Source organism: Pelmatolapia mariae, linkage group LG6 (genome assembly GCF_036321145.2).
Source record: "Pelmatolapia mariae isolate MD_Pm_ZW linkage group LG6, Pm_UMD_F_2, whole genome shotgun sequence".
Lineage (NCBI taxonomy): Eukaryota > Metazoa > Chordata > Actinopteri > Cichliformes > Cichlidae > Pelmatolapia > Pelmatolapia mariae.
The window spans coordinates 39,778,028-39,794,182 of record NC_086232.1 but is presented as its reverse complement, the minus strand read 5'-3'; the positions used below and the strand labels follow the sequence as shown (position 1 = coordinate 39,794,182).

Here is a 16,155-nt window from a genome sequence, read left to right as displayed (position 1 = left end):
GGTTCTACATATAAAACCCCACACTTTGGTTGAGTGAGTCTTCTTTTTTATTCATTTATTTATTTTATTATACTTAGACTGCATGCTGATTGGGTTGGTTAAGGGCACAGTCCGGGAAGCTACTGGCTTCATGCCTGAAATCAAAATGGCAGGTGCCGTAAAGTGGATTAGTGGCCTTGTGGCAAACCCACATAAAGGTATTTTACGAGTCTAAAATCGAACTAATTCCAACATATTTAATAAAAATGAAAATATGATAAAAACCCACGAAATTCAGCATTTCTGTTACATCACGAAACCGGAAGTCTAGAGAAAGTCTCCGGTGGTGCGTAATGCATGTGGTATGTTGCTCCCTCTGTCGGTTGGTGTGGTAACACACAGCGATGTAGCCGTCATCGTCATCCTCCTCCTCCTCCTCGTCATCATCTTCACAGCTGTGTGTCTGTTTGCAGGGTAACTCCGCTAATCGGAGAAGACTTTTTTGTTGCTTTAGGTGAGTTCATACTCCTACATCTGCTGTGTTCCTAAATTCGAAGTATACAAATTCGGGACGTATCTCTGTCTGAACTTAAAACTAGCCAACAATTTGCTTGTAGCAGTTAGCTGCTCTTCGCCCGGTGACACGGTGTAAATTTTATTTGTCGGCGAAAATTTAAATATCAGACAGACCAGATGGTTTTGCTTGGTTTCTTCTTATGATGCGTTTGAACGTTTTTGGTGTTGAAAGTAAATTAAGTTTCAGATTCGTTGGCTTGGTTGGCCACTGAGCTAGTTAGCTCATGGAGCTAATGTATCTACGCCCATTATCGGACACGTTTGTGCTGTTTTGGCTTGTGTTGTCGGGGAAAACTGCCTCCAGCACCTTGTCCGATGTTTCGGCCGTGGCTCCGAGTGGGAATCTTGATGTGCTAGGAGGTGGAGCTTTGTGTGTCTGTATGTGTTTTTTAGCCAAATGCTATGTTTTGGCGCTCATTGTTGCTTAATCGTTGCTTCACTGTCAGCATCGATTCGATTATTGGACGGCAGACCGGCGAACTAATGAGCGCCTTTATCCAAAGCAGCATTTGGCTCCTAACACGCGTTTTATTGATGCGGTATGACCACAGCACTCTCAGCCTGGGTGCGGTGTGTGCTCCCATCATGCTCTCATCACTCACTCAGACACGGTAACGGTTACCAAATCCAAACAAGCCAAACAAAATTACACTATTCACACAAACTATCAAAGTTACTTTGTTGATCAGTTAAATCACTGATACAGTGTATTTAATTTGAATCAAAATTTCCCAAATTCTCTATAGTTTATAATAACAGTACAATAATAGTAATAAATGTCTTATGATAGTCTTTATAAAGCATTCCCCGTATTAAAATAACTAACTGTTATTTCAGCTGCTGGTGCACTCATTATAATTTTAGGGATGAGCTGAGTACATACTCAGTGTGTAGGAAGGTTAAAAATGCTGTCATCCTGATTCAGAAAAATCCTTTTTGTGTCACTGTTTGGTCTAGAAGTCCAGAATTACTGTAACAGTTAAGGCACTTAACCTCTGCAGACTATCAGTAAATGAGTGAGCTCTTTACTATTATGTAATAAATAAATTAATAGGTTTATTAAGACAAAGGCAACTTGACAAGAGTGCAACCCAGTCACAAGCCAGTGCTCCTAGTGTTGGTCTCAAACCTGGATAAATGGGGAGGATTGTGACAGGAAGGACATCCCGCGTAAAATCTTGGCCAAATCAACAAACGCAGCTTCCCGTGTTGTTGGACAACAGGGTGCTGGTGGATTCTGTGCTACTACTGGCCAAAAACAAAGGGATAGGGAGAGATAGAGACAGATGATCTACTGTGGTAACCCAGTTTCAGTGCTTTAGGATTGAGATAAACCTGGCTTTACATTGCAGGATGGAACAGGTCTCGGTCTGGTTCATACCTCAGCTCGTGTTGTCAGGAGACATGAACTAACAAAGTGCCAGGGAGCTGAGCAGTATAGCTTCAAAGTTATGTCACAGTAATTCAAGAAAATTTATGATAATGATATTTATGACAATATAGAAAACTACCCAGAAGCAGTTTCAGTATTTTTCAGCACTGTGACTTTAAACTTGAAGGGAATTTTTCTTATATTGTAATGATCACTGATATCTACTGATATGAAATTCAAGTTTTTGGACATATTGCCCAGCAGTAAGACTGAGAGTAAACAAAAGGGGGAATCATTACAGCTGGAAGTGTGTCATCTGTAGAGCATATAATAATCAACCTAAACTTTAATGTTCAGTGATTCTGCTAATAATTAAAATCACTGTCTTATATAGACTTTCCATTATATCCTCCCCATATGAACCTTGTCCGTGTGTTCTGTAATGTAAGTAGGCCACCCTGCCTGACACACCAACTCTACTGACATGAAAATATAAACACTGATGGCACCATATTTACCGTTGTTTATGAACAGAGAGATAGATTGTAGCAGTGCCTCTTAAATATAAACTCCATGTTACAACTTACAGCTATAACGGCGCTTTTCTTTGTCTCACAGTGGACAGTGGATCTGCAGCCCTGTATACCAAACAGGAGAACGAGCTTGTCACCATGAACTGCGACATAGATGGTACGTGTGGGTGAAACAGTCTCCCTCAGGGTTAGCTTGTGTAGAAATACTACTACTACTACTACTACTAATTATAATATGCTAATAATGATGCTGACGTGTATTGTTGTTATTTCAGGAGACATGGAGAATCAGGTGGAGGTTGAGGAGAAGACGAGGTTGATAAATCAGGTTTTGGAACTTCAGCACACACTGGAAGGTAAAAAAAAAACAAAACAAACCCTCTAACACACAAATTAAATTTTACCAGACGGGAACAATGACCTCATGGATGAAACACTCTAAAATGATACAACATGCTGCACATTTTCTGGTTTTATATCAGGAAACTTCCTCTGATATCCGAGGGCCTTTCACTTTTTTTGTATGTACATCCTGCGTTTGTTCCCTAATACAGATTCAATAAAACTCCCCAAAATCACATCTGTTCCTGATTTAACACGCTGGACGTTTCTCTCTGTGCAGCTGCCTTTTCTCCTTTTACGTATTCTTTCTTACCGCATGAGCTGTAAAGCATTAAATGCAGATTTTGATAAGTAAAAAACTGGTTTGGGTTTTTAAAAAAATTCCTCATAGAGGAAAAAATACAGAAATAATTTACATAAGTCACATGTTGATCTTTCAGTGTGCATTCTGGTAAATTTCTACATCTAAAGCTTTAAGATTAACAGTACTATTGCATTCTAACCACAACCATGGGTCTGGGCATGTCTGCTTAGACAGCTTCCCCAGTGACCCAGGCCCATTTACAACATGGATGGATAAATCTGAATCTACTAAATACTAATAATTAAGTGATATTTGTGTGACAAAAATTATACAGGGGGTCAGTAAATGCTAAGAAAGGGGACCTCATGGGGAAGAGTATGCCTTTTAGCTGCCCGTTTCCTTTTTTGTCCCAGACCTGTCAGCACGAGTCGATGCAGTCAAAGAGGAGAACCTGAAGCTAAAGTCTGAGAACCAGGTCCTCGGTCAGTACATTGAGAACCTCATGTCGGCCTCGAGCGTCTTCCAGACCACCGACACCAAGAGCAAGAGGAAGTGAGTTACCCTCAGTAGAAAGCTGGAGTCCTGGGCCAGCAGCTGGGAGAGGAAACCCATCATGGAGACATGGAGAGGGGTTTGTTTCCTCAGCAGATATGGGAGTTTCTTTTACCACTTACCCGAGTCAAAACTAACAAAATAAACTTATAGATGTAAGAAATATGTGTATATAACATTCATTTGGACCAGGACTGTTTTTCATCAGCTTCCTCTAAACACTACAGACAAAGTAGATGTCACCCCTTTAACTCAATAACAGTAAATTAAGAGGTTGAGGGTCTTCTTACCTCGAGTTTGTCCCGAATGCTCGCTGTCAATCCGGTATGTGTAAAAAAAAAAACACAAAACAAACAAAGCTGTGTTTCTGTTTGAGGACGGTTCTGATTTCCTGCGAATGTCCCACCTTTGACGTGTTCTGTTTAAAGGTGACCCCAAAACAAACCACAGATATTACAGATCCTCTTTGACCATGAACCTCATTATCAGCACTGGTTTAATTTATTTATTTTTGTAAAGTATTTTGTACGACAGCTGGATCTGTTCAGGTCTTGGATGTCACCTTGTCTCTGTAAAGCACGACTGTGTTCCTCCACTTAAAAGCTGGCAAACTGAACAGTATTATGCAGAGTGTATTTGGCATGTTTGAGTGATATTTGTTTATGTATGTTTTTTTTTGTTTGTTTGGCGAATTAGCATATCTACTGAGATGTCAACAAATCAATAATCACTGAAAAACAGACTGTATAAAGTTACCAAGAACTTTTTTAAATCAAGAGTAGGTGGATCCAGGATTTGCAGATACCTTTGAAAGCTTGTTAGCAATATAAATAAAAGCACAGATACTAAAAGTCTTGTAAACTTGCACTCTGTACCAGATTTTGTCTTTATTAACATCACTCAAGTCGGATTTTCTGTGTTTTTGCAGACCTGTGAACTTATTAGTGCGTGTTTGGTCCAAATAATTCCAAAGCCCACTGGATAAATACTCTAAAAGTTGCATCTGTTCCCTGCCTTCCCCTTTAACTGCAGGAGCAAAAAGCTGCAAAGAGGCCTGGAGTGTTATCGATCCATTAAGCCGGGCCTGCAAGATGGGTTTGATCGTAAGATGAGTTGATGTACTCGGAGGGGGGAGGGTGTGCACAATGTTGTCTTCTTCTGATAAAAAGGGACGAGAGTTGAGGGGCCAGGTGAAATTTACTCTGAGCAAAGATTTAATTCGCTTTTAAAATGAATTTTCCCAATTATCCCAAACAGTAATGTGCTGTTTGTAAAGTAAGGAATTAGGAAGGCAAAGGGAGGCAGTGAGTGCTGTACATGCTGTAATTTATTGATGTTATTTTGTACAGTTTTACAGTAGGATTTTAATTTGTTTCTAGCATGCTGCCTGTGCCCTGCCTGCACACGTCCTCGTATCATCCTGTATGTAGACGCTCTGCACCTTTGCCTTTAAACTCTTTCTGTTTTAATAAAATCCTGAGATCGAGCCTCTTGCTGGTTATTTTGTCACCTGTACAACCTGAAGTCTGTATATAAAAGATGGACATACCCACTGTGGCTTCCCCCATTGGTTGGTGCTGTTTCTCAGACTGTAGAGCAGGGATGTAAAAATCATTTGACATCATGGGCTACACACACTTACACACTTAACTAAAGATGTAACCCCTGAGACGTCTTAATATAAGACAAAAGAACAATTTCAGCATTATGTCTGAGTGTTTTTTTTATATGATAAATCTATAAAATTACAGAAAAAGTTTATTGCCCAGGTAGTTCATGGCCCAGACTGACGGGACTCCAAGTTTGTTTTCTCTTTCCCGTCTGACCAGATGCAGCTTTCTGCACCACTTCTTCGACGTCCTTATCGCCGTGTTGGTTTCGTGTGCTAAAAGAGAAATCATTTCCTTGTAATTAAAACAGATTCTGAAGTAAAATTTCACTAGCTCATTTACACAGGCATTTTATAGAAGGCTTTAATCTCAACTTTATTCTCAAAATGATCGAATTTTTTTTCCTGAAGTGACCCTAATACCCTAATACGACTGTTGTGCATTTATAAAACAACGTTTTTGTTATTTCACAGAAAAACAAGAACATGTCATTTAATTGTTCATCTATTAACTATTACGTTTAAGAAATTTATAAAGTTTACAAGAATACAGTTAAAAGTTCTAAATCTCTGCACTCCACATTTTCCACAGGCCTCCAGCTGGATTCTGCACTCCCGGGCCTTGTGTTTGACAACCCTGCTATAGCACATGACAATAAGGACTGTAGGCAAGTTGAATATGACTGTAGAACAGAAAAATATCTGAAAGCATTCACTGAGCCATCACACTGATTTTTATTTTATTTTTATGGATAAAACTGGTGGGGTATGATTTTTCTTTGGTTTGCCATTAAGATAAAAAAAAGGAACCACAGGGATATTAAAGCCACAAAATGAGCGTGTCCACCATCAGCATTTGTTTGAGCTTTGAGAGCTTCACCTAGTCCCCCGCCCATCAGCTGTTCTGACTTTAACACACTGTATACACAGCACTCCATCGACCCCCAGCAGCATCAGTTATGAAAAATCCAGCCTTGCATTCTGTGCTCCTGTCTCCATAATTAATTATTTACACAAACTGTATAATCAAATTCCTAATATTCATTGACAGCTTCAAACCAGAGATGATGAGTGAGGCCTCCTCTAAAGCATACCCTGCTTTATCAGAGGATGTATGCATCTTTGTCCAGTCTGAATAAATCCCAGAATAAGTTTTCTTATTAAATAAGTTTATTTTCAAGAGCAATGTACAATTTGCAAACAAATGTAAACAGGGATATCTGCCAGTGTGTGGCGAGAAGGTGAACTACAAAAAGCTTGAGACAGTAATAGAAAACAAATGAGCGTCAACGTCTTCCCCAGGCTGCAAACTAGATCTGACCTCCGGCTAGCCGGGATAGAATCTGGGAAAGCACTGCTGAATGAGACGCGTCCTCACAGCTTTTTGTTCTGTCTTCCAACTGATGGCCGAGACTTTAACTGTTACTTATTTTTGCTCAAAGCGCTGACAGATTCACTTTGATTTCACAGACTTTGGCTTAAAGTAAGCACGTCAGAGGCATTAGGTTCAGGAAATCTGCCTCGAGTCATTTAAAACACTGCAATATTAAATTTATCTGTACTGCAAAAAGAAATTACAACCAAAAACAATAAATATGGTAACCAGTGCTAATCCTCAGTTCTTAAATGCTATAACTTAGTATAAAACACACATGAAAGGAACTAATGCTCATTACAAACTAGCTGAAATCTAAACATAACATCCATTTTTTTTATTTTTTAGAAGAGGTAATCTTTAACCCTAAGCTGAGGCGAATTTGTCTGTCCTGAAGCTGTAGTAACATCTCACACAGCCTTCCTCACAGCCCGGCATCCTCTCCTGCTCTTGAAACCCGAACATTTAGAAAATCTGCCAAACGGTGTCCTTGAACACGTTCTTAAAAAAAGAAAAAGGACACTGAGAGAATGGAGTCTAACTTGAGAGAAGTAGCCCCTACGATATGCGGTAAAAATGGGACGAACAACGCACAGGCGCTCTCTGCTGCTCCGAGAGGAGAGGATATGATGGCAGAAGAAACACGGCGAGCAGGAACTGTGGTGGAGGAGGGGCGGGGCTTTTTTCGTTTTAGGGCTGACAGGCGTTTCGACAGCGATGGCTTATAGAAGGAGAGAAGGATGAAGAAAGTGGATGGAGGAGGAGGGTAAACAGCTAAATGCACAGACTCTCTGGGGAGCTTATCTGAGTAGACGGGAAGAGGGAGAAACAAGACGAGGGGATGGTACAGGATGTGGTGTGGGTGGGTGGATGAAGAGGAGGAGGAGTGGATGGGGCAGCCGGTGGGGTGAGAGCAGGCTACCAGTTAAAGGAAATGCATGCTGCTCCGCTCAGGGAGGAGGGAGCAGCGGCGGCGGCAGAGACGACCCTTCCACCTCTTCCCCGTTGGGGCAGAAAGGAGACAGCAGGCATGACGTTTGCCTCCTCAGTCTTTCCGTACCCTCCTCTTTCTCACTGCTTGTTTGTGGCTCTCTTCGGCAACGTCTCCTTCATCCTTCATCTGCGGGACAGAAAGCGAAGCGTCAGGATTGATGCTGGAGCTGTACCACAGCACTCGTGCAGCTGACACGTTATTAAAATGTTAAAAGCTTTATGAAGTGTTGGGGACATGTCAGGTTGAGAGTTATTGGGCAGTTTTGACCATAAAGCCCGTCTTGCAAACGCAAACGACAGTTCCCAAGTGACCTGTAAGATTAAAGTTTTATTCTAGTGGCTGTGTTACAATTCTGCAGCAATGTCGAGTTTCATGGTCCAGATTTGGTTAAAAGGTGAAGAAACAGGCGATGTGTACTGTATCAAAATCTCTGTTCTTTGTGTAGTTAAAAAATAAAAAACCTGTCAGATGTATCGCTGTCAGCTGAAGTGAAGTTTGGAGTTTGAGGCTGTTTGGATTTTCATATTTTGCCCCCTTAGGGTTACTGCTGCTTGCACCGCTCTGAGCGAGGACATTAGCCCCTCATTAAGGGATGCTTTGGACTACCGGCCCACCTCTACTGCAGGATATCTATAAGGGCAAAGAGAGCCCCAGACAGCAGCAGACTCGAGTGTGCCGATAACAAACGTGGAGACGGGCTGAGAGACCCTGAGTGATCCAGAGGCAAGCTTCCACCAGTTCAGCTACGGAAAATCTGTTGGATCTACTTTCTCTAAAAACATATTTTGATCTCATTTCAGTCATCTTGTAAACAGAGAGTGAGTTTGGGCTTTTAGCAGCACAGTGAGACAAATCAAAACCGTCACTGCATTAGTGGCTGTAATACCTCCACAATTTACGCAACTGTTTCTGTTCAACCCCTTAAATTAAAGCTAAACTTAAGTCACATCTTGATAGTTTCATTTTATCCTCTTCTGGTGGTAAATAGAAAGAAAATATGTCAAAGACTTGAGAAGTTCCCTGACTGCACAGCTGTTAATTTTTTATCATTTCCCCCTGTTGAACAGATGACACCAACCTCATCTTCTAATGTTCTCCCTGGAGCTTTGCTTTCCTCTTCTCCTTCCTCCTCCTCCTCCTCTTCTTCTTCTTCTTCTTCATCGACACCCTCTACATTGTCCCCTCCTGCTTCTGCATCCTCCTCGGCTTCTTCTGTTGCATTAGGAAAAAAAACAACAAAGAGGACAGTAAGGGGAGAAAATATGATCCAGAACAGTGCAGTATAAATGTATCAGTAGGTGAATGTGTGTCACCTGCAGCTGGTGCTGCTTCTGTAGCTTCAGCTCCTTTGTCTTCCTCATCTACTGCTGCCTCCTCCTCCTCCTCCTCCTCCTCTTCTTCCTCTTCCACATCAGCCTTGGGCGGATCCACCTTTTTGTACACGTAGTCATCATCCGATTTCTGGGATGCAAATACGAGACATCACAGCAAAAGTCAGGAAGCTGCGCCTATGATCTGAAGTCTAAATTAATGTTTAGCAGGGTCTTGGTACCTTTGGCCAGCAGAAGAGCACGAGCAGTCCCACAGGCAGACCTACTGTCAGTATGTAGATCACCCAGAGCCACGGCCGCTCCTCTGCTGCCATCATCAGCTGAGCAAAAATCCCTGGCTGTTGAGATGGAGGGACCAGAGACAAAAAGTAAACCATGAGAACTTCTACACAGAAACGTGACAGCTCTGTGGTACGTCACACGCACACAGCAACCCCGCACATGTGCTGCTGACCTCGTTAGCACTGGCCACCAGTTTCTTCAGCCCCCAGCTGTCAGACGCCCAGCGGTCAGCAACCTCCTTGTGAGAGGTGATAATAAAGTTGTCAAAGTAGATATCTGAGGTCATGGACCACAGCTCCAGTCCCACAGCCTTGAATGGTGTCATCCTGAACGGCTGCAGGTCCTCAAAATAGTCCGGGTTAAGGATCTTACGAGGCTTCCACACTCCCTTAGGAGACAACACAAAGCATGGAGGATACAGTCAGAAGGACCCACAAATACAAATATACTGGCCAATGCTGTTTTGCTGATAAGGTGTACTAATAATACACAGCAAACATCACGGTTTTAGCTTTTGTCTAGAGATAAAAAATAATAAATTAATTTAAAAAAAAACAAACTATGAAAATCGTAAAGTACCAGCTGTGCAGGGGCAACTTGGTGGACACTGTGACATAAATTTAAGTTATGTGTATAAAACCACAGAACAATAGTTACCTGATAGTTAGGATTGTCCACCAGGGGGGGTTTCCACTTGCCCTTGTACTGAGGATTGTTGATCATGGGACGCTTCCACACCCCGCAGCCAGGAGCCGTCTCACAGGCTGGGTTAGGGATCTGCGGCGCCTCCCATTCTCCATCCATCTCCTCGTCCCTAAGGAAACACAGCGACAAGCTGTCACCCTGAACCATTCCTCATTCCAGTTAGCATGACTGTAAGACCATGGTGAAAGAGTTTGTTTACCAATCTTCTGGTTTCTCTGCATTGGGGTCAGGGACAAACTCTGACTCATCATCCAACCAGCCCTCAGGCTTCAGTGCATCAGGGTCTTCGATCTTTGCAGGTGCATCCTCATCCCTTTGTTACACACACACACACAGCAGGGTTTGTTATTTGCTAATATGCTTTTACATTTCAGCTCTTTTACCCATAAAGACCCCATCTGACGACCTCCGCTGTACTCCTAATGTTGACACACAATATATATCAATAAAGATGTGGTTTAAAGAACAACAAAATAGTTTCTGGATTTGTCCAAGCTTAGCTGCAAAGACAGAGACCAAAGAACAAAATGGACAGAACTGAACTTTCAAAATAAGAGCAAGGAAGAGGTTTCTGCCTGTCAATTGTGGATGGTGTTGTTCTGACAGATAGCCAGATAGAGAATAACTGAACATTTTCACTCATTAGTTCTAGCCTCAACTTGTGTGTCACTCTGTACACTAGTATGGAGACTATAGTCACCAGTCATCAGGCTTCACAGCCTCTGGGTCAGGAATCTTGGCCCTCTCGTCCCAGTCGTCTGGCTTGGAGTCATTTGGGTCGTCTATCTCTTTGGGCGGGTTGACCGGAGGCACCATGTCCTCCAACAGGTTGCCACGGCTCACGCTCGACTGATCGATGAACAGCTCGTAGCTGTTGTCTGGGTTCAGGACTGATGACAGACAGAAGTGACCAAAGTAGAAGAGTAGAGCGGATTTTAATGTCATCTGATGAAATCTGAGTCTTACTCCAAAATGAGATCATACTACAAAACAACAACACTGAGTGCTAAATCTCTTCAAATTAGCTACATACGCAGTGTGTAGAGGTGAGTCTTCTTGTCAGTGTAGAATTTCTTGAGGTCAACGTCGGCTCTCTTTGCGTGCTTCTCCTCCATGTCTCTGTTCAGAGGATTCTTGTGGCGGAAGATGAAGTGCAGCTTGTAGTCCTCGCCACATTTGTCCGGTCCAAACATGATGGTGTAGGGTGTACGGTCATGGAACTGCTCCTGTAGTGCAGAACAGAAAAAAAAAATACTTAAGCATTTGGTGGATTAGTCAAATTGGCCCAGTTCTACCACAAATATGAGATTACAGCACAGAAATCTGGAGGTTTTGCTAATTATGGTGGATTATAAAACATGTATACAAACCAGGTTGAGACTGCCAGTGTCGGAAAGCAGTTTGATGTATGCCCCACCACAGTCGATACCATCTTGGAAATTCACTTCATACCTACGACGCCACATAACAAAACTGTTTAATGGGTCCAGGTTGCGACTTCTCTACATAACGAGGGACAAAGTGTGAACTCACTGAATGACCAGAGGTTCATCCTTGAACACAAAGGGTTTGTCCAGCATTGCAGAAATGGCATGGTGTTTAGCCCGGGACTTCAGCACCAGGCCCTGGTCCCCTGGAACCTTGTTCTCCTTCAGCTGCTCCACAGCCCACTTCCCTGCAGCCACAGACACGGTAAATGGACAGTAACACTTATTATTATGGACGATTCTCTCTTTTGAACTAGTCTGAGTTGTATTTTTACTGCCACAGCTTTTAGTCCTGTGGGTTATATGGTAACGTTTTTCATAAAAGCCTAATTTTTGGGATGTGTGGTGGTGCTCACTCTGTGTCAGACAGCTTTAAGAGGACCAGTTTCTGGCTCAGGTATCGTAACCTCATGCTGCAGTAGTTATGTTGCCAAATGAAGTACAATTAGCACCAAAAAGAAAAGGTGGCCAATACTATACAAGTTAGACTGTTATAAATATCATCATCATCATTTAAAAGCATAATTTCTGCAGGTTTTAAGAAGTTAAATTTAATAACTGACTGAGCGAATTTTCAGTCAGTTATTAAAAACTTCCAACCAGTCCCATTGGTTAGAAACTTTATTGTGAAGAATCAAACATTTTTGCCATTTTGCCGATAGATCAAAGCAGATCAAAGATCAAAGCAGAACTAAATGCAGAACCCAGAGGAGTCTGATTTCTTTTTGGAACCACTGAAGTCGCCCCCTATTGGCTATGAGAAAAAAGGCTGGTTTAGGTACTAATTTGAGCGCTTACATATGTTACAATGAGCCTGACTTAAAGTGTGGTTTGCTTTGATTGTTATAGGCTTAATTGCTAGTTTTGTTTAGTACTTTCAATACACTTGCGTTACTTTGAATTTAATGCAACTTAAAATAAGATTTTCAGACCTTTCAAACAATGGAATCATGCATGAAGAATGTGTGACGTGAGGAAAACACCCACACGCATCTTGAATAGGAGGAAGAGAACGGCAACAAACCGTCATATTTGGCGATGTCACCATCCGCGTCCTCCTTCACTGTTTTTGACAGCTGCCATCTGTGGAGATCAACATCATGAAACACTTCCTCACACACACACAGAAACACTCTTTGATCCGCTAAATCTCTGTGGGAGACCATATAATAAGTTTGGGCTCCATTTTGGAAGTTTGTGTGTTAAAACAATACCTGTCCAGTGAGCCATCATCAAATGTCTCTGCAAAGTACACATCTCCAGTGGGAACAGGTGTCTTGTATGTTACCTGGTGATATAATAAAGGATACAATAAGAGGCTTTGCAGCCATCAAATAATCTTCTGATTCAATTCATTTTACTAGATTTCCTGATTTTTTGCTCTGCTCCAGACCTGGAAGGAGACATTGGAGTCAGTGTCCTTCTCACTGGCTGTGCTCTTGCTGTGCGTCTCTTTAACCTGCTCTCTCTCATCCTCCGCTATCAGGACCTTTAACTCCTCCTCATCTAAGCCCATATCATCGTCGTCGTCGTCAACGACGACGTCCGAAACATCGGCCTCCGACTGCTTCTCGTGGGCCGCCACAGCTGCCACAGCCAGGGTGGATAGAAGCAGCAGCAGAAGCCACGTCCAGCCTTTTTCCAATTTCATCTGTAGCAGGAGGGTTACAGAAGTGTGAGATAAGGGATGCGCATGGTATTAGAGCCAGAGTAAAAAAGGGCGCGGGAGGGGGATGGGAAGAAGAGGCAGGTGTGAGTGAGATGGATTTTATTTATGGAGAACAACGGGGAGTGTGTGTCTCGTGTCAGGGATAAAAATAGAGGAGAGACAAGTGGGTGAGGGTTAGAGGAAAAAAAAAAAAAAAAAAAACTACAGACATGGAGGTTACATTAGGACACAATCCTACAAGATCAGGGACGTGTATCCTTAGATCATGACTCTTAAAATAAAAAATCTGCACATTTTCTGCAGTGTTTTTCCACCAGAAGAAACACCTTAGGAGCAACACCTCTACTTCACTACACATCTTTTAATATCTTTCTTATTTTTTGCAGCACATGCACAGTATGAATACGCATTTGAAATCTAAACGGTGGCGATTTAGCATGCTGAACATCAGCTTCAATAACCTCCCATTGATCAGCCCACACCCGCTTGCTCTTGTTGCGAGCAGCAGGAAATGAAAAGCATCACTGGAGACAGCGCAGCGGCATGCTTTCCCTTAATTCCTAATTAAGTTTAATTCCCAAACTGGTGTTGTTCTGTTTGCTAACAACAGAGTGCAGGAGGATCAAAGGGATTGTGATGAACATAAGGGAGAGATGATGAAAGAGCAGCATAGTGAAAAAGCTGTCTTATCTTTAAAGGCATTGTGCTGTTGCTCATGTGTTTGCATCTTTGGACTGAAAGCGAAGCTCAGTTTGAAAGAGAGCTCGACATTTAAAAATCAGGTAAGTTTGATGGGGTGTAACCATTCTGTTTTATCACGGTTTCATCTTCCCCTGTTGTGACAGCCATGTGGAGATGTTAATGCCTGGTTGAAATGCGCTAGTCTGGTTAAAGGTGTGATGTTTAATGAGCGTTGAGTTAACAAGTAAACTGAAAATATAGCAGGATAAATTAGTTTATTTTTCCTTCATGAACCAGTGATGAGCAACTGATCAGGCTTATGGTAAAAATAATAAAACTGAATAGGAATGCACCAAAGATATGGCCCAGATCCTCACTCAGAAAGCTGGATGGGATATCCGCAACAAACAGCCCAGTTCTATGTCCTGTATTTATGCTGAAGAGCTGATTTAGACTGGGGGAAGTTAACAGCAAAGGTTCAGCAGTCTGGAGGTATTTCACACCTTCAACATCAACTGATTTTCTTCACATGTTTGAATATGTTTTTTACTCAACTAGAAACTGTGGTACCAGGATCAAGAAGCTCAGCAAAGACTCATTTGTTTGTTTACTATACCTCTGTACATTTGTTCAGAGACATTATATTTGGTAGAAGCTAGGAGGACACCGGTTCCACTGTTGTGACTTGTTGTGAAACACTTGATGCACAATTTCAGCTGAACAGTAAAAGGTCTCAGACAGAAAGGAAATGGAAACTACCCCTACCAATACATTTTTAAAAAATATATATTGTTTGTGTTGCGCCTGCTGTCATGCATTAGTCTTCTCATTGAAATAAAAGGAGTCAATTTCTAAACTAAATTATCAGCTATTATTAGCAAATTATAAAATCTTGTATGAATGTGCCTAAGTTTATTTTAAAACGTCAGTATATCAGAGTTAAATTGAGCCTGATGTTGCCTTAGCACCGAGAGAATGATTCCTAGTTTCCTTCTCACAATGAGAAATACAGCTTAATCAAATACTGGCATTAAATCAACCCTCATTTAGATCAACCCTCTATCTTCAGACATGTGAGGTCTAGTTATTTATATTAGAACTGGAAAAATTTGGATTGGAGCACCACTAGGTAAGCCACTTCCCCACTGGCTTCCCTTTTCAAACCAAGGAGCTACACCCATCTTTTATTCTGTCTATGGTTTGGGGTTTTAGGCTTCAGGTGTCTCAACTTGGCCTGCCATGCTTAATATACAAAAATGTGGAGCTGACACCTCTAATACCCTGCAAGGACACATTGACCATATCTTACCTGGTGTCAGTCTATCAGTTATGCAGGTAACTCCCCCCTTTAGCAAACAGATTTAATAGTGGACATAATCTAGTACTCAACAGCTGTCATTATCTTTACCCCACAGTCAAGCTTCAGTCCTCCTGCTGAAGTGTGCAGAGGCTACATGCCTTATCAGCATCTGGTTGACTCTAAACAGCGCCAATGTGACATTTTTCTATTTATAACCATTGTCATAACACAAGTTTACACAGTAGGAATAAAAAAAACAACTAAAAAATAAAGGTCAGAGGCGCTAACATGGCTGCCACCAAACACAGCAACGTCCAGGCTCTTTCAGAGAGCGGCTCTGGCTGCAGGAGCTGCTCGGCTAGCTGATGTTAGCGCGCCAGTCACAAACGGCAAACGTTAGCACAAGATAAGCTCAGTCAGAAATAAACTAACGGGCTCGTACCAGGAGCCCGCTAATTCAACACACACTGGTGTTTAAATTAGAAGATGCTAATGATTAATTTGAAAGCGAAAGGCCGCCGAATATCGCATTCTTCGGTTGCTGAAATGAATGAACAGCAACGGTTAGCTGGCTACATTAGCAGTGATGTCGCACAGGGAGGATGGAGAGAGATTGAATGAACGCAAAGAAACAAACCTTTGCGCCTTCTGGATATCACGGAGAAAAGAAAAAAAACCCTCCGTCGATGAAAACTGCTTCTCCACGCAAAAACACGGGAAGAGTTATGTGGGGTGAGCCCGCTGAATACTACTGGGATACAGTCGAGAAGAGCACGGTTATCTGCTGGAGGGGATGGACCGTGGATGACAGCTCGGCCAGGATAACGGTGCGCCGCTGAGGACAGGTTCCTTTGCGACTGAGCATGCGCACCAGGGGTAGTTGGAAGCGTAAAGGGTGCATTCAGGCACCGCAGAAATTAAGAGCATACCGCAGCGGTATTCATAAGTATGAAAATGACTGAAAAGGAACAGTCACAATTAAACACATAACTATTAAACACATAACTAAATAGCCCAACAAAACGAGAATATTTAAAAATGTCAAGCTGACAGATCATGTGAAG

At 42.1% G+C, this 16,155-nt stretch overlaps 2 protein-coding genes across 2 annotated transcripts; one reads left to right on the top strand and one right to left on the bottom strand.

The window, feature by feature from the left end:
* The first annotated feature begins 388 nt into the window (after positions 1 to 388).
* scoca (short coiled-coil protein a) lies at positions 389 to 5,144 on the top strand. The gene is made up of 4 exons (XM_063476903.2): positions 389 to 493; positions 2,546 to 2,617; positions 2,736 to 2,816; positions 3,520 to 5,144. Exons 2-4 carry the CDS (start codon positions 2,599 to 2,601, stop codon positions 3,660 to 3,662), a joined length of 243 nt encoding a protein of 80 aa, XP_063332973.1. The 5' UTR covers positions 389 to 493; positions 2,546 to 2,598; the 3' UTR covers positions 3,663 to 5,144.
* A 1,278-nt stretch (positions 5,145 to 6,422) lies between these two features.
* Positions 6,423 to 15,936, bottom strand: clgn (calmegin). Its single transcript, XM_063476902.1, has 15 exons — positions 15,729 to 15,936; positions 12,835 to 13,092; positions 12,656 to 12,729; positions 12,466 to 12,524; positions 11,488 to 11,629; positions 11,325 to 11,406; positions 10,988 to 11,180; positions 10,655 to 10,844; positions 10,154 to 10,267; positions 9,907 to 10,063; positions 9,422 to 9,637; positions 9,189 to 9,305; positions 8,950 to 9,097; positions 8,715 to 8,848; positions 6,423 to 7,762 (listed from the first exon to the last, which is right to left on the bottom strand). The coding sequence occupies exons 2-15, from the start codon at positions 13,090 to 13,092 to the stop codon at positions 7,688 to 7,690; spliced, it is 1,959 nt and encodes a 652-aa protein (XP_063332972.1). The 5' UTR covers positions 15,729 to 15,936; the 3' UTR covers positions 6,423 to 7,687.
* Between the last annotated feature and the right edge of the window lie 219 nt (positions 15,937 to 16,155).